The 27,497-nt window shown below is 39.6% G+C and overlaps 3 protein-coding genes across 4 annotated transcripts; 1 reads left to right on the forward strand and 2 right to left on the reverse strand.

The window, feature by feature from the left end:
* Nucleotides 1–108: 108 nt before the first annotated feature.
* RBM48 (RNA binding motif protein 48) lies at nt 109–3,373 on the forward strand. The gene is made up of 5 exons (XM_080582565.1): nt 109–340; nt 815–1,005; nt 1,121–1,266; nt 2,018–2,544; nt 3,016–3,373. The coding sequence occupies exons 1-5, from the start codon at nt 164–166 to the stop codon at nt 3,100–3,102; spliced, it is 1,128 nt and encodes a 375-aa protein (XP_080438691.1). The 5' UTR covers nt 109–163; the 3' UTR covers nt 3,103–3,373.
* Nucleotides 3,314–10,427, reverse strand: CLXN (calaxin). Of its 2 annotated transcripts, XM_080582577.1 has the most exons (6): nt 10,282–10,424; nt 9,846–10,001; nt 8,266–8,370; nt 6,614–6,765; nt 4,846–4,950; nt 3,314–3,509 (listed from the first exon to the last, which is right to left on the reverse strand). In XM_080582577.1, exons 1-6 carry the CDS (start codon nt 10,337–10,339, stop codon nt 3,459–3,461), a joined length of 627 nt encoding a protein of 208 aa, XP_080438703.1. In that variant the 5' UTR covers nt 10,340–10,424; the 3' UTR covers nt 3,314–3,458. The 2 variants fall into 2 exon arrangements, with proteins under 2 accessions (XP_080438703.1, XP_080438704.1); XM_080582578.1 differs by lacking the exon at nt 8,266–8,370 and having other exon boundaries at nt 10,282–10,427.
* A 747-nt stretch (nt 10,428–11,174) lies between these two features.
* FAM133B (family with sequence similarity 133 member B) lies at nt 11,175–27,430 on the reverse strand. Its single transcript, XM_080582576.1, has 11 exons — nt 27,245–27,430; nt 23,664–23,761; nt 22,884–22,962; nt 19,924–19,998; nt 19,724–19,756; nt 19,242–19,310; nt 17,684–17,779; nt 17,009–17,056; nt 15,144–15,239; nt 14,342–14,389; nt 11,175–13,424 (listed from the first exon to the last, which is right to left on the reverse strand). The coding sequence occupies exons 1-11, from the start codon at nt 27,266–27,268 to the stop codon at nt 13,338–13,340; spliced, it is 753 nt and encodes a 250-aa protein (XP_080438702.1). The 5' UTR covers nt 27,269–27,430; the 3' UTR covers nt 11,175–13,337.
* Between the last annotated feature and the right edge of the window lie 67 nt (nt 27,431–27,497).

Here is a 27,497-nt window from a genome sequence, read left to right on the forward strand (position 1 = left end):
GTGCGCTCGTTGCCTTCATCTGATTGGCTCCTCCGTCGAGCGCCCCGCCCCGTTCCCTCCGCCTTATGGACGCTACAGGTCCCGCCCCGGGGAGAGCCAATGAGAGGGGAGCGCCCGCTGTGCACGCCGTCTGATTGGCTGCGCGGGCGGCTGGGGCGAGAAGATGGCGGCGGGCAGCGGCGCCGGTACCGGGACAGGCCCGGGCGGCGAGAAGATGGCGGCGGGGGGCAGCACCGGCACCGGTAACGGCCCGGGCGGCGCGTGCCGGCACCACGAGCAGCTGGCGGCCTGCGGCTCCCGCGCCAAGTACCGCGAGGGGCGGCGGCCGCGGGCCGTGAAGGTGGGACCCGGGCCGGGGTAGCCGAGGGGGTGGTGAGGTGGTACCGTGGGCCTGCTGCAGCGCCGCCGGGGTTCTGGCGTGCCTGCAGTCCGCGCCTGCCTCCTGTGGTCGGTGTAGGCCGTAATAAAGGAAATCAGCCGGAGACTTCATGAATTGTTACTTACCGAACGGCAGCACTCTGGCCTGGCAGAGAAGCGTCAGCTCTAACTTTTATTCGGAGCAAGCAGCTCGAGTTCTGTGCCCTGTCAGTGAGGAAGCGGTCCCAGGTAGCTGGGCACTCGCCTATTTTTCTGCCGAAGTCCCAACCTACTGCTCCTGACTGACTTTGTACAAGGAGCAGAGTAAAATACAAAGGGCTTTTCAGCCTCCTGACAGGATTTGAGGAGCACCGGCCAACATAAATCCCTTGAGTCGTTACTTTTGCAGTAAAGCAAAAATGTGGACACTTCAGAATACTCTACTTCTTTCTTTCAGGTTTATACTATCAACTTGGAATCTCGTTATTTGCTAATACAAGGAGTTCCGGCGTTAGGTGTTATGAGGGAATTAGTGGAACAATTTGCATTATATGGTGCCATTGAAGAGTATCACGCTCTAGATGAATATCCAGCAGAGCAATTTACTGAAGTTTATCTTATAAAATTCCAAAAACTCCAGTGTGCGAGGTATGGTATGGAGCAATATCTGCCTTTTGTTAATTTTTTTACCCCCTCTTCATTTAGATTCTAGACAGTTGAAGTAAAATTCTCAGTTTTGCCGATATGATTTAATTCTCTTCAGGGTGGCCAAGAAAAAAATGGATGAACGAAGTTTCTTTGGTAGTTTGCTGCATGTGTGCTACGCTCCAGAATTTGAAACAGTCCAAGAAACTAGGGAGAAGTTGCAGGACAGAAGAAAGTACATAGCAAAAGCAACAAATCAAAGAGGTTTGTATTTAAGTTTCATATAGAATCTTAATGTCTCCTTTCAGTGGTGGGTAGGTTTGGTAAAAACAAAAGTGCCCATTAAAGCAAATGCTTTGTCTTCATCTGTTTTAAAAGATGCATTTAAAGTATGCCTGCAGCAGAACGGAGACATCTTTGAATTATTTCCAGGTATCCATCTTTGTGAAAGCAACTTTTATGTTTTAGTTGATACAAAAAATAAAAAATGCGTAAGCTTAAAACCTCATTGTTTCCTTTTCTTTTCAAAATGTTATCAGAAATTCCAGGCAGTGCTGGAAAACTTAGGATCACTTTTCTACCCTTGTTCCAACTTTTTCAGGCATGCATATCCAGAAATAGTTTCCTAAGGAAGGTGACTATAATGGAAGCTTTAAAAAAGGCAAAAAACAAAAACCACAAACTTTTCTAGCTTGCATTTTGGCACTGGAAGAATGAGAAGAATGGGTTAGACTATTGTGCTGTGGAGTTCCCAAGCAGCACTGAAGGCTGGGAAAGCTGTAAAATAAGCCAAGTGCCAGGCATGGGCTTCTTCTTTCTTGTGCTTATGTACTTTGATATCATTGCAAGAGGATATTTCTTAAGCTGCCACTTAAGAAAGAAGAATCACAGATTGTTGTCAGGGAATGAAGTACCACTGCTATTGCTTCTGTCGTTGTGCTAAATGCTGCTTTTTATGTGTTGGAACTAATGGTGACATAAAATAGTGAAGCCGCTTTTTTTCTTTGTTTTAAAGATTGCTTTGTGTTAAAGAAAATAGAGGGGCCTAAGAAGACCGACTCTGCATACTGCCATCAGTGGAGTACCTCAGGATCATGTGCAACTAGTGACTGGGATCCATCCTGCTTTCCAGGTTCTCATGGGGTATCCCAAAGCATGGGGTATCCTTCTGGGAGTCAGAATCAGAGCCTGTTGACACTTCCCCAGTATGACAGTCACAGTGCTGAAACTTCTGGGTGCTTTGGTCAAAGCACATCACTAACTCGAAACGTACATCCAGGAGGGCATGGTCCTCCTGCGTCTTTAATTCAGCAAAGAACAGCTGCAACTGACAGTGGGATTGGTAGGTTTATGCCTCGTACAACCCACCTGCAGGAACGTAAGAGGAAGAGAGAAGAAGGTAACAAATTTGCCCTCATTGAAACAAACACGGATAATACTGAAGTCGTTATTGGCCCGCAGCTACCAGAAATACCTAAGGTGGATATGGATGATGATTCACTGAATACTTCAGCTACGTTAATTCGAAATAAATTGAAAGAGGTATGGATTCTTAAAGTTCTGATATTAAATTTTCAAGCACAGACTTTAAGAGGTCTATTTCTAAAATGTTTGCCAAAACACATTTTCCCTGTCCTTTCCCTTTTCTTCCCAAATACCCAAGTCCAAAAAGTGTAGCAAACCTTACTTTGAAACACCTCTGGTATCGAGAGGGATGATAAAATAACTATCACTGAGCATCTGAAATCAGTTTGTGTGTGTGGTTAAAGGTGGTTTTTTGTTTGTTTTTTAAAGGTATTGCCAACACTTCTAAGAGTTTCAGCTCTGCTGTGTTTAATACTGCCTTTGGTGTTACTCTTCCCCTTTTTCTACAAGAAAAGTCAATACAAGTGTGATTCTAATAACACATGCCTTCCCGTACTCCAATATTAAAGACACAGACTTACTCTAAAACTAGCATTAAAAGAAAAGAATGGTTACAGTTTACTAGAAATCTTTTTTTTTTCAATTTAGGTAGCAGAGTCTGTTTCAAGAACACCTGTGGAAAACCCAGACAATAGTTCCACCAAGCCACTTGTAAAGCAGAGAAGAAGAATATAGATACTGCTAGCAGCATCTTTCTACAGCCTTTTATAAAGGATATAACTTAAAATACTTTTTTTTTTACATTAAAAAATGAACTTACATTGCATTTCTAAGCAATTCCCTCTTAAAAACTGTATCAGTTTGTTTTCTGGAATGAACAAAGCAGTATGATACTGTAGCAATCTTGTCCTGTGCACCTCATAATAAAATAAATGTGGCTAGGCAGTTTAATATAAGCAAATTCTATTTATTCATTTTTTTTTTTTACAATAAAGCAATATTGAAATCAATAGTTTTGCGTTCTTTTTATTTTTACTATACCATGAAGAATGGTGAAGAAGAGAATTTTTGCAACAGTATTCCACATGGTGTTACAGTTTACGATTTTCCTTGAAGGTTTTCTTTTCAAATGCCAAACTGCCCTGTTTTTTAATTAAAAAAGAATTTAAAAAATGTTTTCAGTTGACTAAAATTCCAAGCTTTCTTCACGTAATGCTTCTGCTGATTGGTTTGGGGGCTTAGAAGAATATGTAAGTTGCCTTTTTAACAAGAAAACTAGAGACCTAGTAAAAAGGTAACAGTTGGGTAGGGTGTAGAACAGAAGATGCAAAGAGTGCAAGCAAGAATCAGGCTGTCTTCCACCTGTTGTCAGGACTGGCCTGAACTGTATACCTGATTTATCACCAACTTTGACAAAAAGCAAGTTATTTTTCTATTCTAATTAGTGAACGTAAATTTGATTCAGAAGCTTTTTCTAAAGCTTTTCATTGGTGTAAAAAAGAAATCAAAGTATTGGGTCATTGAAAGTCTTCTGACAGCCTGCCAGAAGGAATCTGGCACTTCGAAAACAGCTGCTTTGCAGGTGACCTGAGATAATTCAGCCTGCAACCATGGCTATGAGATGTCTTTCTCCTGGCCAGCCTACCTGGTAGGTACGCTGGCAGGAAAGGAAACACAGGTTTCCAGCAGATAAAAGCTTGCCTTGTTTTCAACAGTTTTACAGAACTTTTCTGTTTCTGTGAATTATTGCACGTATTTCAAAATCCTGTTTTTCCATCTTAATGAAGGTGTGACTGTTGGTATTTAAAAATGTAATGCAGTTAAATAGGGTAATGATAGATTAGTGAAAAAAATACTACTGTAGATTAGAAATGGTCTCTTCAGTTTGGCTTACTGAGTAAACGAGCATGTCCTAAACTACCATCTTATGGGGGGAAAAAAATCCCTGAAGTGAATTAGATGTATTGCTAATAAACTCCATCCACCTGGGCTTTATGTAAGAATACCAGTGCTGCAGTCTGAGATGACACTCCCAAGGTAGTTTTTTTCAGAAAGCTACCAGTCTCTCCCAAAATATTGATGGCAGTAGTGTCAGTAGCACTGAAGAAAGAAAAATAAAACCTGCGTTCCTGAAGAGGTTTCAGATAAACTCTTCCAAGAGAATAGTCTCATTTTCTTAGCCTGGGAGAATGCTTACTAAGAATCATTCGTTATATTGCTGTCCCAGAAGACACAAGTGCCAAGTAACAGTATTTTTTTTTTTACATTCTCTGGTGCCAAAGTCTGACTGTATAAGGAAACATCTGTCCTGTGAAAGGCAGATGTGAACTCAGCACATGTGCATCTCACAGCTGAAGCATTTATCAGTTGAATTCAGCAGGCCCCATGTAACAACAGTGAGTACCATGATACGTACATATGGTTAACAATTATATAAGAAGTTATTTGCACATATTTTTAAACCCAAGGCTGGTGTACCTTTATGTCTGGCAGACATGGTCCAAAGGCTTCCAAGAGAAGATTATCATCTCTGACAGCTTTTTCGAAGTCCGCAAAAGAAAGCTTGCCATCATGATCATAGTCCTACAAAAGGAGAACTCTTTAGCAAAGGATGATTACTTGTAGTAATTTTCTTTTTGTTTAACTAATGTTTTATTCACATGGATTTTTTTGAGTGCATGGAAAAATCATTTTCACTGGGACATCAATCTCTGCTCAGACAATATCTGTGTAATCAGCCTCTACCTAAACCATAAAAGATGGAGCAAGTTCAACCATCTCTTACGGCTTTGCTAATGGAATTCCAGAGAAGGCAAAACTTCCAACATGGGAAGAGCTTTAACTGAGAATCTCACAGTCAAATCTCAACCACAGATGCACTGGGATAAAATAAAAGTGGGAGATTTAAAAAGAGGTAACAGTAGGAGAAAAAGTCCTGAACAGGACAGCCTGCCCCTGTCTGCTTAAAAGAAATGGAGAATTGCCTGGAAAATTGCCTGGGTACCCTCTACCTTTTACTTTCCTCAGCACAGGCCATGAACATGTCCGCTACAAATACCTTTAAGCATGAAAATATGTCAGGGGACTGGATATATGCTTAATCACAATGCAGTTGTACCTACAGGCACAGGTCAAAGAGAAGTTTTTTGGTTCTTTGGGTGATGGATTCCACAAATGCCTTTCTGGTTATCTAATAATTACTTGTTTAGTTACGTGAGGTAGGCAGTAATATCCTACTCAGGTAACTGCCTAGCAGCCAGATCAGATCTGGACCTTCTAGCATGTATCGGAGCTTTCTGAAGTTCTCATGGAAAAGCTGAAATAGGAATACGTACATGATTAGTTTATGGTATTTTTCTACATGTATGAATTTCATTAGGTCTAGAGGGTATTGCTTGGGCTTGGACTTCTTGTAATCTACTTACCAACTACCCAGAATGTGATGACATTCATTTGGGATGCAACCTGTAGGAAGCTGAGCATGTAGGTGCTCCAAAGATGAGTAATTGCTGTCGTCTTGTATTCTGCATGAGACAGACTCAGCACTGTCAAGAACTAAAGCTAAGAGGGACCCTTCAGCTGAGGCTGTGCCTCACAGGGGTGAGTTTGGGAAATGAAAAGATGGGGTTAAATTAAAAGGATTTGGGATTGGAGATCTGGTTTTAAGCAAGATTTTTTGAACAACACCATTGGAAGGGAAGTTTTATCTGATTTGAAGAAAATGGTAAAACACAGCCCCTGGCTGATTCAGATATCCTAGATTAATCACTGGAAGACAGGTGTTACATGAATTACCCTTGATGTTACTATTCTAATAGAGCATATCAACTGAGCAAAGACATTTCATACTCAACTGATAAAATACAAATGTAATTAATAATAATGCTACTGGAGATGCCTAACGCAGGAATAAATACAGATTGTGCCTCTGAAATTTCTGCTTTTGATTGGGCTTTTCTTTTGACCATGCACATGTGCATGTGCAGTTACATGTGCAAGTTTTTACATATAATTTATAAATTGTTCACATAAACTAATAGTTTTGTGTGAGGATACTGGACTGGGACTCATTAGATCTGGATTATACTTCTAGCTTTCCTTAGTAGACTTGTTTATCATAGGTACGTAACTTACTCTGTGGCTCAGAATCCCACTGTAAAGCAGATAGTGTTTGTTACCTCGTAAGAATGCTCTTATGGTCTGAATGGTTGAAGATGCTCAAGTATCACAATGAGAAAGTACTTGCCATTTTCTTCAGTGCTATGTCTACCAAGTCCTTAATTCCCTCATCAGGATCTTCTTCTGATGGTTGCTTGAGAAGGCTGTTTTTCAGCATTTGAAACATCTCCTCTCTTGAAATGTAACCGTCACCATTCAGGTCATAAACCTCAAAACAGTCTTTTCAAAAGATAAATCAATTTAAAGTTCATACAAACTATATCACACATCACTAAAGCTGTTCCCTAAAGACAGAAAACATGAACTGTATGTTGTACAGCATATGTGTTGAGCATATACAATTTCTATATGAAATATACGTATCACATGTGATACTGGTCAGTTACTGCCTACTTACCCATTATAGTTGAAATCTATTTCTGCTCAGATATATAATAAATAACCTTCAGTTTGTAGAAACCATACTAATGTACAGATCTTAACTTCTCTAAGAGTAGTTTTTTTAGAATATAAATGAAGTTTTGGTTTAGAAGCCTGTCTTCCAGTGGCTAGGACCAGCTGTCTATATCGGAAGGGCTTTCAACCTATGAAACATACCCTAGTTATTTCAGAAACTGGTTTGGAAAAGTAGAGGGAAAAAATGAGTTGTACGGGCATAGAAAAGACAACTGAAGCATCTCTAAATGCAAAGAGAAAATCTCTACAATGGAATATTTTCCGTATGAGTATCTGCCTAATTTCTATTTTAATTGCTTCTGCCTCCCTAAAATCAGAAATCTAGGACCATAATAAATTTTACTGTTGTTCACAAAACTTACTTAAAAAACAAAAGTTTTTCAGTTTTGAGACACAGATTATTTTCTTTTCCAGGCAAAGACTTTGTCTGTGGTCAAAAATTGTACTGGCATACACTTAGGACAAACAACACTGTGTACCACCACACAGCAGTGTATCCTAGAGTGCTTACAGCAGGGCTGCATATTTTATAGCCTGTGGTTGTTCCTAGCGGGGTGACATCCCAGGCCACCTTCCAGAGCAATGCCTTATGATGACATTATATAGCATATTATGGATGGCTGATGCTGCAGCCAGAAAACTATGGAAATAAATGCTGTCATCTTCTTCTTTTTCTATTATACTTCCCTCCCACCTCCAGTCCTTTTTTTTTTTTTTTTAAATCTTAAAATCTAGAGTTCTTGCATTATTTTTTTCTCTTATCTTCTTTCTCTGTCATTACTCTGGAGGTCCTCAAGACCATCTTGCAAACAGATTCACAGTTTTTCCATCTGTGTTTCCAAGCTGAAGAACTGCTAGAATTAATGCAACTGCTGCTGTGCCCCCCATTGGGCAAGTAAATGAATGCTGGCATAGATATTGGCTGGCTTGAGGAGACTGTTATTCAGCCAACACCACCCTCGTGCTACATCTGTTTACTTCTGATTTTGTGTGTGAATACAAAAACATGTATTCTCTCAAAACTATATAATAGAACAAGCTTTTCTTTGTCAGCAACAAAATAAGGTGGCTGTTTACACAGAATAATCTCTGTCTCAGAGAAACTATTTCAGAACTCAGTTTTTATTGAGCTTGACAGAAGACAACTCATCAATTACTAAGTTCTTTATGAGTAACTAACAAATTATAGTGGAAGCGATGTGTAATTTAATAGTCATAAATTCTATGATTACTACGAAATATTATTATGCAGATAAACCTTACATTTAATCCTTTCTTCCAATGTCCCCCGAAGAAATACTGATAAGCCTTCCACCCATTCCTCCACACTGATGCAGCTATCATTGTCTCTATCAAAAGTGCGGAACACTGGGAAGTGTATTAGATACATTTAAAATTTATAATAATAGGAAAACACAAAGGAGTATTTTCTTAAATTGAGTTAAAATACATAAAACCTTTTTTTTTTTTTCTGGAAATGTTTTTCTGCTTTCAACAAGGTACAAATACCCTTCTTGAATCTGTCTAAGCCATAACAATAAAAAGGATTTCACTGCTCTGTCTACTGATCTTTCACTCCAGAATCCTGCTGGGATAATGTATTTTCTTTGATCTGTTACTTTATGGACTTTAATAACTACAGGAAGCATGCTTCCATGCAGATAAAACCCAAATAAACCAATATGCCTTACATTAAGGCTTATTTGCATACAGAAGAGGATATAAATTACTCCTTTACATGGAGAGCCAATGGAACTGGAAAAAAAAAGTCTTCCTTTTGCAAACTGAAATCAACCTTTTCTTTGTAAGCATTAAAATATTAAGAATCTGTCCATGTAGTGCATTTTCCACGAAACACGACTTTTTGCATAAAATGGCATTTTCATTTAAATACTCCCCTGTTAGAGAGCTGGAGAAAGTTGAACCAAGGAGTCTCTTTTGGAGACCTGAGATTGAAAAGGATGGCAGACTTGTGCCTCCTTCACATTATCTTCTAGACACCTATACATCAGAGATCATTCATCAACTGCAAATATGGCCCTCATTTCATTAATCTCTGTATTTTCAAGTATTTATGCTGGCTCATCACCCTCATCTCCCTCTACTGTCTGACTAGTACCTTCAGTGTCGTTCACAGCACCTCTACTTCAGAAGTTACCCACTCTAGCGGAGTACTTTTCTGGGACTTCAATTCTAAGACAGAGCCATCCAGCCACCAGTTGCAATGACTAACTCCTTGGTGAATCACAGCAGGAAAGAGGAGAATGACACCATGCTGCCCTCTTCTGTCACAACACTAATGGTGACTGGGCTATAAGCATCCAAATGCTAGCACCCCTGCTGCCTCTCTGACAGATCTCCCTTGTATGAGCGCGTGAACTATCCTAAACTACAGGAAAACTACTCTATGTACAGAAATAAAGGTATCCTTTACTCAGCAGCACTTGTGCATGATGACTTTTCCTTTGCCATCCTTACATGGGTGATGTGGCACTATTTTGTCCAGGCATGCTCATAGGGTCTACCATGTATTTTTTCCCCTCCTGTATGGGCCCTTCTATCTCCCTGCCAACTAAACCCACACAACTGGGCAACCACTTAGAACTACTGTAGCAACAGCCTACATGAAACTTTTATGTTCTGTCAACTTTGACAGTGATCAAAGGTGTTTTCTTGGCCATAGGGATCCACTATTCTTGTAGGAATCAAAAAACAGTTGGGAATTAGTTTAAGATAACCTGAAAAGTCTTCAAGGGCACTGTTTTAGAGATCACTATTCAAAAACAGCTGCCCAAAGACTAAAAACGAAAGTTTTACAACCTTTTTAAGCCTACTGATCTCACCTCTGTCCATAACCATGTCATCCGTCATGCCGAACGCCCTATGCAGGGTATCTCTGAACATGTTGCGATCGAAGCCGACTGCACCAAACCGGTCGCCGGACGCGGTCACCAACGTGTCGAAGAGCTTGATGAGGCATTCCACCTCACTTTTATTAACTGCCGAGCCGAAACAAGAAAGCATTATTTTATACCCTAAGCTGTTAAACGGCGGCGTGTCCAGCAAAGTCACAGCTCCCAGCCACCTCAGGCATCCACCTGGTCCTAGCGATGCTCAAACCGCCCCCCTCCCCGCCATTTGCTGCTCCTAAGGGATGGGAGCGCGTAGGGCCACCAAAAGGGCCTCGGGGGACCAGAAACTAACGGGGGACGACGGGGGGGCCGCCGAGGGGCAGCAAACGCCCCTGAGGCGGCGGTCGGCCCCGGGCCGCACACTCACAGTGCCTGGCAGAGCGGCTCAGCGCCTCCACCAGCTGCTGCAGCCGCTTGGCGCTCATGGCGGCGGGCGCTCCCCTGGCAACCCGGGCGGGGCGGCCCTTGCCCCGACATGGCTGGGGGCCGGGCTTCGGCGCATGGCTGCAGGAGCGCCTCAGCGCCTGTCTCCGTAGGGCAGGGCGACGATGAAGGCCGGCTGTGCCGCCTCTAGCCGGCCGGGGTCGGCAGGGCCCGCGGGCGTCCAGCCCTTAGCACCGCCACCGCGGGGTCGGCGGGGTAGGGGGCGCGCACAGGAGGGGGGGGAGGCAGGAGGTGGCCGTGTTCCCCCCATCGCCTCCAGCCACCAGCCCCCCAGCGATGGTACGGGACGAGTGACACCCAAACGAAGCTGCTGTCGACTTTCTGAATACGTGTGTTTTGTACAGGAGGGCGGCCCGGCTGCTGCAGCTGCAACGCTATAATGCTGCACGCTGGTATCATAGCCTGGGCCGCCTTCTCATAAAGCTGCAGCGGCTGACCCCTTTCAATACAGGACAACCTCCCCCCCCTACTTTTTCCCCACTGCTCAAACTTAAAATATTCATTCACGTTGGCTGGTGCCATGCCATTTAAGCTTCGTTTCTTTACTCTCTACTGAAAAGGTTTAGATTTTGGGCTGTGTCGTATGCTGGCCCGTTCCGAGTCTCCCTCCTCAACATCCCCGCTGCACCAGTGCAGGTCTCTGCACAGCGCTGGTGACTACAAGTTAGATGGAGAACTAACAAGCGAAGTGCTCTGCCTCCACTAGAAACCAACATTACCTTCTCAGATATATTCAGTGTATACAAATCTAGAAAGCTGAGATGTTGCGACCAGACTTTACTCTTCAAGAAAAAGAAGATGCAAGAGGAGTCTCAATGTGGTTGTCTAATGTATTGAAAACTGAAACATTTCATTGTTGACATGAAAGCAGCTTTGCTGGGAACTGACAAAGCCTGTAGCTCCTTAAGTAGCTACACCACTACCAAAGCTTTGCAACAGTATTTGAAGCACACAGTTGACAAGAACAAGTAGTTATATTCAGACAATTAAAATGACATACCGGCTTATGTATTTGGAAGGCTGGGGCCCTCATTCCCATTTTTTATTTCTTTCTGTTGCAGGTAGTTGTGTAAAAGTCAAATAAGGTATCACGCAGAGCAGAGCATTTATGATATGGTTCATTACAAGTTCTTTTACCAAAACTGCAACATCACAACTTAAAACAAAAACAAAATAAAAACTGCAAACCAACCCCCTACTATTCACTGCCTTTATTTTAACCTCACTGACAAAACAGGGTCTAGAATCAGTAGCATCAAACCCAGCAGTATAAAATACTTGATCAAAATATTTAGCATATTTTAGAAGGACACTGCTGCAATTCAAGACTTGTATTTTTCTAAGAACTTACTAGAAAAGTCAATTTCACTGTTGAATGACAATGCTAAATCATCTTTCTCCCCCAGTCTTTAGTTACGATTTGCAGACTAATTATCCATTAACAAAGGTCTTGAAATTCTTGGCAATAAAATATTTGAAACATTGTATGCAACAGAGGTAAGTTAGAAGTTAGCACCTGTGCAGTGGACCATTAAAATAATCTCTAGTTGACCATTCAGGATAGGTGGGCAGTTGTTAAAGACTAAGAGCAGGCCCAGCAATGGGTACTTGTGGAAGCTAATAATGAGAATTTCATGTGAAAACTAAAATCAAATGGTTGCTTGTGTTTTCATGCGTGCACATTTAATTTATAAAAGCGTGTTTTCAATTTCTAAAGCAACTAATTTAAAGTAAAACAGCTTTATGATTTAGGTCAACATTCTGTAGCCCTCAAGTACAAAAATATAAATACAAACTGTTTAAACAGTATCTTTAATGAGATTCTGGCAGTATTTTTTGTTTTTAATCTTAACAAGATGCATCACATAACAGGTCTGCCACTGAACTTGCTTAGAGTAAAATCAGCTTCAATATGAAGCTGTTATGGTATCAAAACCCTGCTTTTTACATGCTAAATATCTTCAGCAAGTGTGCACTTAAACACAGCAATGAACTTAACTATAACTAAATACATACATGAAACTCTGCTTGTGGAACATAATTCATAAACTGGTTACAACAAATGATTACCTGCATTTTCATTAATTTAAAAAAAGGTACAAATCATGCAAAACAACTCTAAAGATAATGCAAAGGAAAAAAGCTACCAGTGTTTGCAAGAAGTGTTCAACTAAACCAAAACTACATTAAATGAAATATGCATATTTACTAGCACAGATCTATCGCTATTGCAAAGAAGCAGAGGTAAAGTTCTTCTGGCTTTGAATGTCAGTTATACTGCAAAATGTCATTGCTCTTGCTTAATGCAGAAGCACATGCTCAGAAGCCCAGAACTGCTGACAATAGTTCTGCTCTCCCTAGGATCAGAGATGCTGCATGGATTAAAAATAGCAGAGATTTGCAAGGATCAAAGGCAAAGGCACCCTATTCAGTTAGCCAAAACGGTAGCATTCCCTTTCTCAAAAGCATAAAGATGGTAATGGGGCAGATGATAAACATTACTACAAAGGCAGCATTTTAAATGTTATCATTAATTTTCCATTTTGTAAATGCCATTCGCAGACACCAGCTTGTAATTGTTTATGTATAATATAAACCTGCAAGATGAACTTGGGATTTTATTTGTCCTGATTTACAAATAAAGACTATTACTAATGCTTTAAAACACTACTTTCAGCATCTAAAAAGTTTAACTCTTACTTTCCAATATTTTACATCTCAGCTGGACTACCACCTCATATTGTTTCAAACATCTAATACTGCTTATTGGAATTTTATAAAAGTTGTACCTCATGTATTAAGCAGCAGGCAATAACAATGGTCTTCCCCAGCACAGCTGCATCTGGCTGGCTACTGAAAGATTAGGAATATTTCTAGAACACAGGAAAACTCATGCAGTTTGGTAAAGTTTGTCATCATTTCACAGTTTAAGTTTCCTTTAGTCATTGCACTTCTGTTGATAGTCTTGCTTTTTAAATACTACTCTGAATCTGAATTTGAACCAGCAACCTTCTTTTTCTTCTTTTTACCATGCTTCTTGTGCTTCTTTCTCTTTTTTGCTTTATCCTAAAAAAATAAAATGGAAGTTATGAGAAAATTGCCATCTATTAAGTTCCACTAATGAAAAATGACAGCACAGAAAGCACAGTTTACAAAGATGTTTCAGAAGATGTTTCTGTAAAAACCTATGACATTTCAGAGGAGATTTATATAAAAGGCTATTGAGAAACCATAAAAAGAAAAGTTCCTATTTTATCCAATAATTTGTACTATTATGAGCAGTTTTCAATTTATCTCCATCATGGTCTGGCTATTTCACACCTCTCAGCACCAATGCTATTATATTTCCTCAAATTTTAAATGATTTTTCAATGCTTTATAGATTTCTGAGATAATAAAGTGTTTGACATCTTATATGTAACAGTAACTCACATATATATATAACTCATATATATTATTAACTCATATATATAACACATATAACTCAGATATATATAGCTTATTATAATAAATTGTAATATTTACAGTGTAGTAAATATTAGTATTATGATGATGCAGAGATTGGGTCCTAAGGCTCTTTTCATGGCCTGGTAGAAGTTTACCAAGGAATAATTGTACACAATACTCCGACAAAGGAACAGCATTGATGTCTACATGGCAAACTGCCACACCACCTCTTATTGTACAGAAATTTGTGTTTCTTTTAGGGTGGTACAGAGTAAAACATATTTTGACTTGATGCAATAAATGTTAAATAAATCTCAAGTCATACATGTCTAAAAAGGTAAAATAGTGACATTTTTTTCCCTTAACTACACAGATGAAAAAGTGACTTCGGCAGATAAAGAGAGAAATGATGAATTTAGATTCACATGACTTTTTCTATAAAACATTTGTGTTCCTGAAAAATGTGAAATTGTAAATTAACCAGGTACAGAATATTTATATCCTAAAACTACAGTATGAGTAGGAAGGATACTTGCTGTTGCTTTCTCTTTTTCCTCATTGCTTTTCTTCTTTTTTGCTTGCACCTAAAAAACACATAAATAAATAAAATCAGATGTAAGGGGACAACAGCTTTGGAAATGCCGTTTTATATGAAAGTTTGAGCTTTTGTTGCATATAAATGAGTGATGGCACAACAGTGGTAGAACATGATGAACAGTAACCACTGAAGAAACAGTGACTATGTTAGATTCTAGAATAAGCATAAACATCTGATGTGGGAACATTCTGCTATTAAAATATAGCAGAATAAGAAGCCAGCGGAGATGTACAGTTAAAATTATTAAGCTAAAAACCTGGTAGAAATTCCAAATGAAAGACAACATCACATTGGAACCTTTCAACATTTTATAATTCTACAGGAATACAAATCCTGAAAGTAGATACACACAAGGTTGAGAGTACAATTATTATGTCCAACATTTTTTTATTTCAATGGAAAAGGTAGCAATCCTGGAATCTTTCTTGTCTGTACCCTAATATTATACAGAAATCTTGTGAAGCATATCCCACCACTTAGGCTCAATTTATTAAACTCTAAAGTATCCATGACAACTTGAAAAGTTTCAAGAAAATTAATTCAGAATAACCTGTAGGTGGTCGGAGCTGCACTAAACAAATCTTACTGTAAGTTTTTATTATAGGGAAAAATATAACTTTGAACATGCTGCACACTTAAAGTCAACTGTACAGAGCAGAACAGTTTCAATAACATATTAAATCTAAGCTATTTATTTACTCATGTGAATCAGTAAGCTCAAATTGAGCTTTCATACTGACCTCCTCTGTCTGATCTGATTCTGATAAGGATTCTGATGATAAAGGTCCGTCACCACGATCTGCCTTCTTCCTTTTTCTGTGGTGATTTTTGCCATCCTACATAAAGTATTGGTGAGTAAAGTTAGGCCCTTCAGATTTCATAAAACTTCCACTTAAAATTATATTGAAATAGTATTTCTAAGTTTTAAAATATTTTCAGATGTTGTATGCTTTAAACTAATTACTCGTCATCAGCAAATTACCCTACTGTTAAAATGCTTTTAGTGGAAATAAAATCATTTTGCATGCATTGCTTTCTTTCGTTACCAAAATAGAGCAACTTTTTAGCAGTGACAGAAATAGTATAATATGGTCTCTTATTTTAAATAAAAACACATGAAGGAGCAAGAATTTTAAAATAAAACGTTTCATCATTTTAAAATAGTACCGAGTAAATGAAGATGTCACAATATGTGCAAACCCTGCAGCTTCAGACTCTTGCTTATGTTGATAAAAGAAGCTCCATCCTACATGTGTCTAACACGTCCCTGCCAACTATACCTTCAACATTTTACATAGATAATTTCAGCATATTTAAAGAGCAGTCTCAAACAAAATAATAAATCAAATGCTCATAATTTAGATGCTGCATGAGCTTGCTCCAACAAACCTTTTTTTATTTTCTTCCCCTTTCTTAGTCCAGCTTTGCTCTGGACCAGGCTACTTTCTCCCATTCCATTCACTGAAGCTACTTTCTTCCATTCCATTTCTAAGGCCAGAAACTGTAAAAATTCTTCTTAATCATCTTTTTCAATGGTGAAATCACACATCTCAACAATCCTGTTTAGTCTATTATAGGTACCATAATCCTTTCCTAGAAGTACTCATGAAAAATACACATCATGTAGCCCATCTGAGAGGGCATCTTCTGATCAGTAAGATCTCTAGCCCCCCAAAGCACTCTACTTTCAGAAGAGGTGTGTAAGTAGCAATACACCTTAACCAAGATTAAGGGGCTATAGCAGGCACTTGCTCTTTGAAGAGAAGATACTCAAAAGGAGTTGGTGGTGAAATAGAAGCAGAGCAAGGGAAAAAAAAAAATCAACACATTTCCCTTATGCAAAGGAGATTTTATACATCAAACCCAATATGGTTATCTGTAGTAGCAGAGAGCAACATGGTAATAAAGGTTACTGGAAAGAAAGACTAGGATAGACACTGAAAGCTACTGGTTTACACACAGGAATAACTAAAATTTAAGTTATTGAGATTATTTGCATTCAACATAATTGAAAAAGGAAAGTCCTCAGATGTGTGTACAAAATGGGTGAGGTATGAGGAAGGAGGGAGTGATTTCATGCTCAGAGAACAGAAATAATATTTTTGCTTAAGCTAGTAAAAAATTCTCTGTAATTTTTCAAAGCCGACATAAGTAAATATATAATTATGACTACATTTATGTTAAATACCTTCTGCTTTTTGTTACTTGATTGGCAATATCAAACCAGTATCCTACCAGGCATGCCATGGAAATATCATATGTATTTTTAGCTCAATATGACTGTTAAAGATAAATCCCAAATACTACAATGCCACAATCTACTACAGCAGATTAGATACTTTCTTCATTTAGCTTCATGACAAAAACAGATCCAACAGTTTCCACTGACATCAATTACTAAAGCAGGAGTTGAACCCACCTAAAAGTCTATCTCAAATTTGGGGCACCGAATACCTTCTGATTATCTAGTTTTGGACAACAGATTTCAATAGGCGTAAATTGAAGCATTCAATTAAAAAAAATGGAAAGGGGAAAAAAAAAAGAGAAATCTATTATGTACATAAAATGATTTTCCAATGCAAGTATTTCAAAAGTAAAACTATACCTTCTCTTTTTCATGATCTTCCTTTGACCTCTTCTTTTTTGTGCTGTCCTAAATAGAAAGAAAAACAATTACTGTCCACTTACACAGAAAAACGCTAAAAAAACAGACTGCCTTGCATATCTTCTCCACCTTTTTGTTCATTCAGTAAGCCTGTGCTTGTACATTGGTCTACTTTCTTTCAAGTAAGTATAAAAAAACCTTTTAATTTAATATTAATGTTTTATAATAACTACTCAGCCCACAGATACTTACTAGAAATGCAGTATTCTGGCCACTGATTCCCTGCAGTATCTGTATTTTCACAGATGGTGTTCAATTAAATAGCATACTGACAAGAACATCAGAGAACATTTTAATTTTTTGAAGTGTTAATGTAGTATTAAAAGTAAGCATTTGAGCAGCACGAAAGCTGCATATGTTTGAATTCAGAAAAATAGATAAAAATTGATGGTATAACATGTTTATTTCCTAAAGATCAAGTATTTTCTGCCAGACATTGTGGTCAGTAGAGATACATTCCTGATCACATCTGGAAGACACAAGCACAGCTCAGCTACAGTAAGAATGCGCAACTTTGAATACAGAAGATAAAAATCAGGAAATGCAAAAGTCAGAAACATTTGTCTTTATAATACAGATCAGGAAAGCTTCCTGAGGGTAACATGTGCTATTTACCTTGCTGTCTGACTCAGATTCAGAAGTTGAGCTTGTTGAAGATTTCCGTGAGGAGCGATACTTCTTTTTCCTTTTTTTCTTCCCTTGCTTCTTATCCTATCCATGAATATTTTAGGGGAAAAAAAAAAAAGACAACCCTGAATTTATTTTCACTAGTTATTAAAGACTTACATTAAATGTAAAGAATAGGGAACATCAAATTCCTACATATTATCACATTCTATTGAGGAATAAAGTATGCTACCAATGACTCCTTCATCATTCTTCTGCATTGAAAAAAGAGTAAACTGCTGTAAAATTCAGGTTCTCCAGATTCCATTTATCATTTAGATGTGTGCTATAGATCCAGACTAGCTGTAACAAGATTTTTTCTAAACTAGTAAAAATGGTACGTTTGCACTGTTGTGATTAGATGGGGGGATTCTACTGAAAAAGGATACAATTCAATGTTAACACAGGAACGGATCCAGATTACAAGCCAGCCAGTCAAAATTTATAGTGTTAATGAATAATTTCTTGAACAGATATGTAACGAAAATTGACAACTTTATTATATGTTCCAAATGCATCAAAACTGAATAGTTTTATGCAAGCCAAGCTACCCATCAATATGCTAAAATATATTGCCAAAACCTGTGTTAAGTAAATCTCATGAAAAAGAGTGAGCTGGTATTTAATTCATTTTTTCTTACGAAATATTCTTTGACATAAAAAATATATTCCACAGTGCAATTAATTTCCTATCCGTTTGATACATTACTTTTTTTTTTTTTCTTTTTCTCTTTTTCTAGAAAGGATAGCCTGAAAGCCTCATTCTGATTGCTGTCTAATCCCACGTTAGTCATTTTGTTTGCTTTTCATCTGGTAATACTGGTTCACATATGTCAAAAAAGACTGCATATGGAAGTTCTTTCAGCATCTGCAGCGTTTGTGATACTTTGCAAGCTTTCACAGAAAGACGTCAATGCTAATGTTCCATTTCTTGATTGAAGAACTTAGTTCTGTTAACAACGATTTCATAATTCAGAACTGCTGACACTGTACTAGATGCAAAGAATATCTCCAGACAAGAAGTGTCTCTTCCAAAAAGTATGTAAACCTACTCAGTTTTAATCTACAGTCACTTCAGAGTATTGCCATGAATTAGTCTGGTTTCCAATTAATCGTTATGCAATAAATCTCAGGTTCAAAAGATAAAACAGATTAATGCATGCAGTAAATGACTACTTACCTTCATTCTATAATGAATTATAGTATCACTCTTGTAAGTGTAACTTTACTGACTGTTCAAGTCGGTAAACAATATTCAACGTTAAACAAATATTGGCCACCATTTCAGTGATCTATTTGGTAAAATGTTTACTCATTTTCAGTCACATCTTCCACGTTCAAAACAGAAATGCCATGTACCTCCTCCACGAATGATGGAGGAATTCTCTTAACAGCCGAGAAAAAACACAACTCCTCAATTAAACTCTTCAATTAACCCCCCAGCATGCTGAGAACAATACAAATGCAAAATACAAAACATGTTAGATCCTGGTAATTTAGTTCTTACCTCATCTTCTGAATCAGATTCACTGCTGGAAGAATCAGAACTTGATGAAGAAGAGGAAGATGAAGACAACTTGACCAAACACAACAAAAAGTGAAGCTTGTGAGATGCAGCATTTTGTCCAGTAAGTAAGTAATAGTCCATCCAAACACCTCTAAAATCTCTTCATTTGCAAAGTATTACCAATAAAATTTTACTTCCAAGAACATGGTCTTCACATAGATTTTCTTAAATTGTAAAAAGTAACTTCTAATATTTTTCATGTTATAATATATATTTGATGCTTTCCCTCCCCAACCACATTTCTTTAAGCAGAAATAAAGTTCTCCTTGTACAGAATAATCTACCTCTCTCAAAGAAAAAACAGGCAATTTAACATCCAAATTCAAAGTTAAAGCTATACCCCCTCTTTCCAAGACAACTTAAGTGACAAATAGGAACAATCCCAAAGCAAAAAAGCTCAGAAAACTGAAAATTTTGCTCACCCTACTAGATTTCTTCTTTTCCTTTTTCTTTTTCTTAAAAATAGAACAGAATGAATGTTATTTTGGCATCACATTCTTTTGTTGCGCATTTAGGTTTATGTAATTTAATGCTGACTTTCATAAGCTATTTATGGCATTTTGTATTGCCAGCACTGATGACAAAACCAGTTCCAAACTGTATTAAACTGAAAATAACTTACCTCCTTCTTTTTGGAGGAACTCTCATTTCCACCCAGTAATTTCTCCCTGTGTTTTTCCAGTTCTTTCTTCCAATTCTGAAAACAAACCCAAACAAAAACAGTCACATGACCATTATTTCCAACAGCTTTTTTCAAAAACCTTTTTCAAAATCTTGTCCTTTACCTTAAGTTATAGTTTTCATAAAACCCACAGAAAATAAACAACGTATAGTATTAACCAAGGTTATCATGCATTTGATGTTAGAGAAGATTAATATTCATCCAATTATCACCATAGTTCTCACATTTATGGTCAAGTTACTTGGGTTTAAGAGAAGGTCATCAATTTTGCTATTTGTGGCTTTGTATCACAGTTCTTGTTAGAGCACTTCAGCAAGGTAGGACAACCTACAAGAAATATGTGTGTTTTGTCTAAGTTTTAAAATCAGCAGAAATAAAATTTCCAGAAAAATTCTGCTGGCCACTATTCAATGCATGGACGTCTCTATCTAGTGTCTGTTCTGGGCCTTGTCAGTGTCAACAATGGTTAGAATATTGAATTATTATGTACATCTTCATAGAAATGCTCTTACTTTTGTTAGGCCAAGCACACTGCCTGGATAAGTGTCTCCTTTGATTCCTTCTTTTCAACCTCTCACAAACTCTCTAGGTCTACCTGAAATCCCTCTTTTAAGAGCTCTGAAACATCTAACACCCCATCATATGAAGTCTGCTAGCTTCAATCTGCTATTCCTGCTTCCTGTGTCAGAGATGTGTTCTCTTCTTTATTATTATTCTGATTCTTCCTTTCCTTCCAATTAAGCTGTACTGGTACTGTATTGGCAAAGCAATGATAACCCACATATTGTGAAGAAGGGAAAAAAATACTAGGTATTAAGTAGGATTATACATGTGCAATGCTATATGATACACAGAACCCTTAGTCAGCATCCTGTGAATTAGCTAAATGGTGCTGCTGAAGGACGTGGCAGATTAGCCAGGATACAGTGCTGCACGTAATGCGTTTCCATGATCCAAGGCAGAATCTACAGGGTATTGCAGCAGGTTGTGTACTTTGACTTAACAGCTACCTGGAGCTACCTGAAGAGTCTCTGACAACAGCCTGTACTTTCTTCGGCAGACATTCTCTCTTAAGTATAAACAGATTGTGCTTTTTTTTTAAGTACATAAAAGAACAACATCTGTCAGTAAATGGCACCTCATTCACAGACTTGTAACCCTTTCTGTCATTGAGAAATTTGTGCTTAAGAGCTTTAGGAAGAACTCACGGCCACTTCGTGATTCCCTGCAACTCTTCCTACCCTTCTGCCATGCTGAAAGGCTGCTACCTTCTAACCATGCCACTGTCAATTATTTTATAATAAGGGAAAGGAAAAAGCAGGAAAAGGACATGACAAAATACTAAATTAAACTCACCAAGCTAAAACTCACAGAGCACAAAACAAGTAGTCTCCTCTGAAACTGATATTCACCAGCTGACAGAGTACTTATCATACGAACATTTCTACATTATCTATTGCAAATTTTGGGAGCTGGATACAGACCTTGACCTCTATATTGATCGGAAGGATCTATCCTGACATAATGATCATGGTATGACAAGTGAAGCATCTTCCTTTACATGTATTAAATGACCTGTACAGTTTCACCTGAGGAAGTGGTTAGCTGCAAAGGCGAGTGCTTGTGAGTCTGTTGGTGTAGCTGATCCTGCTGACCCAGGGAATAAAGCAGGACAAGTCATCTTTGACACTGCTTTGTGTCTAGCAATACCAGATTTGAGGAAAACTCTAAATTTGAATTCAGATCTTGGCAAAAAAGAGAAGGAGGAAATAAGGCTGAAAGTGTGCAGGCTTGATCAGGGGGAGAGAGACGAGAGGAAATGGCCTTAAGTTGCCCCAGGGGCGGTTTAAGTTGGATATTAAGAAAGATTTCTTCACTGAAAGGGTTGTGAAGTACTGGAACAGGCTGCCCAGGGAAGCAGTCGAGTCACCATCCCTAGAAGTCTTCAAAAAACATGTAGATGTGGTGCTTAGTGACATGGTTTAATGGTGAACTTGGCAGTGCTAGGTTAAAAGTCGGACCAGATGATCTGAGAGGTCTTTTCCAACCTGGATGATTCTACGGCCCTCCAAATATCGGCATAACTTCTTAGGCAAAAAGGTGTAATGAGCACAAGTATCATGCCCTTTCAGTAACAGAGGAGGAGCACTATCTACTTCAACCAGAAACTCTCACGCAACGATGACGACTACTGCTTGAAGCTTATCCCAAAACAACAGAATTCAAGAAGGGAAGAGAAGTGTTTAACTGATATATACCAATTTCTTTCGATGTATACAACGAGAGTTATACACGAAACTTTCTCACAGCATGCTGATCTCCAGTTGTATACTAAACTCAAGTATGACAATAGCTCCAAAGAAGGGAACCAGCACAGCATGTAATCAACTCAGGATGAGAAAGAAGCGTTATATAGGCCTATTTGGGTATTCAAGGCCATTCTTTGTGCCTTCTCCCATATCAGTACCACACGTACATTCCTTGTCAAAGAAAGGAGCCTGTTTCCAGTAATACACCTCTTTCCAATGTGTTTGGATTGTGTGACCTTAAACAACTGAAGATTAGCACAACAGACTTTAGTTTATCATACTAGGAAATGCATGAGTCTTATTTACTAATGTAAACATACGCATTTGTCTGGCTATATTAACATTTATAAAGTTCATATTTTCTTCAGCGATATCTCTCAAAACTTTTAAAATAGTGTTTCTCTAAATCACAAGTAGCTCTTCCTTGGTTAAGGGGTAATCTTAATATTCAATACAAACAAAATAAAACATTCACTCATTACAAGGTTGTGTGAAGTGAAATGTTATGTGTACTCGGTGGTGTTAATGATAAGGGAGGAAAACCAGCATGTAAGACGGATTGAATATTAACATCCTAACAACATTACCAACCTCGTTCATCTTTTCTTCAAACTCAGCCAAAGCCCTGGATCCTTTCTTTTTCTTTTCTAGTTGTTCTTTCACTTCTTCCCTACATAAAAAGGATAGTAGATCACAGTTGTTGTATTTTCACAATTAAAAATACCTTCTAAAGTGTCTAACTTTTTGAAGTTTTTTTTTTAAGTTTAGCTTTGGCTGAACTTCCAACAGAAAAAAGAATGAAAGCACCTTAGATATTATGAGTATGGTAACCTAATCGTAATAATTTAAGTATGGTAGCTAAATCCCTCTGAAGGATCTAAAGCTAACTTTGCAATTAGGTAAATTGTGCTCTAATTTATTATGAGAGGAGGTAAAATGGACTGAACGTAAAACAAGTTGTTGATAATACCTGAAAGTAATTTTGTTGGGTATGGTAGACTACGTTCTAAGAATATACTAGTGAAATCTTTTTCTGGAGATTACTTTGTTTTAAGATTGAATATATCTGCAGGCTTTAGGGATTAGTATTCATGAAAGAGGTAAGATAACCAATATTTTCCTCTTCTGAGAAACTGTAGCCAAAACATTTAAAGACAAATGAGAAATATGTATTTCAAAATGGAATCATATTTTTAAAAGAGGAGACTGGATACATATTTAGAAAAGAACATTTTGGCCAGAGCCAAGGAACCTTTCAAAATGTGTTACTGTGTATTCTGGGGAGGAGGTAGGCTAACTGTGTCACCTCAAAAACAGAGAACAAATCTTGCACTCAGAAGGTCAAACAGGCAGACAAATATTGCCACTTACCATGTTGGTCTTGGCCTGTTCAAGTAGTCTTGTATTGTTGGTCCTGAATTTTGGGCAGGACCTCGTGCTCTGGCCATAGCTATGGGATTCATATAAGCCTTGAATATGAACCAAGAAGAAATACAGAATTCATCAGCTGCACTGTTACCAAAATCTCCGCACAACCTTTTTCTCACTCGCTGAAAAACAATTCTGACTTGTTTCTAAAAATACGTTATTTAACTAAATCAGGCTGATTCAGCCTGACAGAAAGACCCTGGAAAGAGCTTTCAGTTTGAGTTATGCTGTGATAAAACGAACTCATCCACAAAAAGACCATGTTCTTTACTGTAATTCCCCTCCCTGAGCAATCATTTTGCAAACTGAGTACAGCATCATGATTGCTGAAATATTCTTCCTTGGGATACGGAAAGTGTGATTTTATTTCAGCTCTTACTCCACGGAACAGATGATACTTAGGCCTTTGAAGTTCTGTTCAAAACTGATGACAAAAGATTCAATACATTCTGGATAAAATGACAACACCCCACAAGACCCTTGCTGTAACACCAAAACAAGTGAGTGGTGGTGCTCAGCTACAATTATGCATATATGAAACTTCTGAGACTTAGGGCTATTTCAACATCAGCAAAAATATCAATTTTATGAGGTATTCCATCCTTCAGACCCACACATTTTCTTCACATTCACTCTTAAAACCTTATTTTCTAGGTTCGCCTTCTACAACCTTTTAAAATCCATACACCATCTCAGCCATAAATGAAAGAAATCTAAGCTAACTGACAATTACTCATTTTTTATTATGCTGAAAATAGTTTGTTCATGTGAAGTGAAAGTACCTATCTTCCCTTGTCTCCTGGGCTTTTATCACTATGGCATCCCAGTGCTTCACAATTACTTTTGCAAAACCCAAGACAAACTGCTCTTACTGTCCACAGTTTGGAGATGATAAAATAAATAGTCAAAATAATGACCAGCTTTAGTTGACCAATCTGAGATCAAAGGCGTATATACATCTTTTTAAGAGATCTTAGCATTATACAGCCTCCAGCCTCACTCACTCCGCACTCCCAACATGAGACAGGGACCCTGCAGACGAGGCTCTCTGCCCATCCCCGAAGCACGGTGTGGCCACTGCCACCCCTTTTATTCTCCCCACACCAGAAGCAGTGGACCCAGCAGCGCTGGATTTTGGGACTGGACGGCGAGCAGGCTGGTGGCTTGTGGGCGTTCAGGCTACGTTTGGTCCCGGGACAGGGAGGGAGCTGGAGGGCAGCTCTGCCCACGCTGGTGTGGGTCAGGTCCTTCGGGTGGCCTGCGCTGAAGCAACCAGAAGGACCCTTTCAAGCGGGCCCTGTTTTACTCAAGTTCACAACTCTAAGGATGACATTTGCTGCCACTTCTTGGGGGGCTGGTTTTTTTTTTTTTTTTTTTTTTTTTTAAATTCACACAAGAATGTTAACTACCACGGGCCAATAAATGCTAACATTTGCCCATTTAGATTGGTTTAATCTCAGCTCGGCACCTTCTTTTGCAGCCAGGTGGATGTGTGCACTCAAGTAGTTAGAGCACTTGAAGATGTGTATTCACATTTTTAACTCAAGAGTTTTATTGTATTGCAAATCGATAAATGAGTAGAAATCTTGCACTTGAATTAAGCTTCTTCTGAGTTGAAAAGGAGTTCCTTTAGCAATGCAGGAAAGTGGTGTTTCAACACTGTTTTCATTAAACAACGATAATTTCAGTGCACTAGAAACAGTAGAAAAGACGACAAATTTAATTTATGACTTGGCTTACTACAATGAGCAAACTGAGTCAACTCTGTTTGGTTACCATTCAGGCATTTGTATCTGAAAGCTCTAGCTTCTTACATAATTATTACTCCTAAAAAGATTTTCTTGCTGTTCTTAAATAAAAATTAGTTGGTTTCTTGCCTGAACTAACCTGAAATGAAAACAAATCTCTCTACCTGCAGAAGAGGCTACAACTGACAAATTCTGCTTTTCTACTTCCTCAAATTGATTCCTGATAGATAGCTAGCAAGCTTCCTCCATTCAGTTGCACTCTTTCTTTTAACTTTCCAGCAGCATAATGACTGAATACTGCTCTATATTCCACAATTTGGAAATGTAGGTCTTAAAACGTTCCTATGAGTTCAAGCAAGTTTATTTATGAATAATTACTTTGCCAATAAACATTTCTTAGAAGTATTCATACTACCTTGCCAAACTGAATTTCACTAGCCAGAGAGTGTACAGAAATACACCCTCCACAAAGAAAAGTGCTTGTCTGCACATCCATTTTCTTCTTCTGGCAGTTTGCTCAAGCAGTTATTAAAAGATGTTTTATAGCTTTCATGCTCATGAAAAGCACAGGGCACCTACAGTTGGCTGGGACTCTATGGGCAAGCAATACAATCTATTACTGCCTTGCAAGTATCCTGCAGGTGGGAAAAAAATATCTTATTTTCCTTCTCCAGACAGTCAAAATGACAGCAGCTTTAGGAAGGGCCATGGGAATGAAGTAATAGGTGGAAAGCTCTACAATCACACAAGAGAAGCAAGGGGCCCTATATCATAATTTGCCTATCAGCCATCATGGTGTAATGAACCTTTATTACGCCATGTTTCATAGGAATGTAGAGATTTGCTGGCATTGGTAGATGCATTCCCATTGTACTACTGAAAAAATTAAGAATAAGTAGACACCCAAATACACCCCTAAACGTTACAAGAGGGCAATGCATTTTAGGCACAGGCCAGGCCTCGCAGTCTAACACTGTCAGCTCTTTCCCTGCAGACCCCATTATTTTGGCACCTCAGTAAGGTAACCAAAGGCACTCAGTTAGCCATCCGGGTGGTGTTTACGTCCATCTCGCCTACTACACGGTGTTCCTGCAACATAAGCAGACGTCTGCCTGAACAGAGCTGCCTACAAACTCACAGCACGTACTAGAAACAAAGAAAGGGGAGAAACAAAAGTCTCGTGACTTATTTTTCATCACAAAACTCATTAATTGTACATTTGGGCCTTGTAATTCCTAAGTAAAAGACGAGCCTAAGGTGAACGGCTACCTGGCAGGAACAAGTTTAAAGGAAAGGGACGGACAAGAGTGCAGTAACGTGGAATTAGGCGCTGCAACCGGGGCTATTTTCGGCCTTCTGACCACAGGCTCGGGGTTAGCACCGTGCCGCGTAAACCTGATTTCACTCGCTCGGCTGCATACGCGCCGAGCGTGCGGGCACACCGCGGGGCGATGAGCACACCGGGTGCAGCCGCTCCCCCCGGGGACACCGCGCTTTTATCGGGGCCAGGCCTGCCCCTCCGCCGCCCGGGGACCCAGCTGACAACACGCCCGCAGCACGGCGCCCGCTGGATCGCACCGGGCTCTGCCACGCCGGCCGCGGCCCCGCGCCCGCCCCCCGGCCCGGGGGCGTCCCGGGGCCTCCCCGGCTCCCGGCGAGCCCTCGGGTGCCGCCCGGTGCCGCCGGTACCCCCCCGGAGCGGGCCCCGCCGCAGCGCTGCGGCCCCGCCCGAGCCCCGCGGCCCGCCGGCCGCCGCCCCCCGCCGCTCGCACTCACCACGCGGTTGTCCCGCTTCCCCATGGCGCCGCCGGCAGCCGCCCAGCCCCAGCCCAGCCCAGCCCCGGGCCCCTGCCCCGTGCCACGGAGGCCGCGCCGCAGCCGGCCCTGCTCGGCCCCGCGCAGCCACCCAACGCCGGGCGGCGGCGATGGCGGCGCCCGCGCAGCGCCCCCTGCCGGGCACGGGGCGCTAACCGAGGCCGGAGCCGCCTGGAGGCGGGCGGGGACGGGGACAGCCGCGGAGGGAGGGCGG

The sequence above is a fragment of the Anser brachyrhynchus genome (genome assembly GCF_964034855.1).
Source record: "Anser brachyrhynchus genome assembly, chromosome: 2".
NCBI lineage: Eukaryota > Metazoa > Chordata > Aves > Anseriformes > Anatidae > Anser > Anser brachyrhynchus.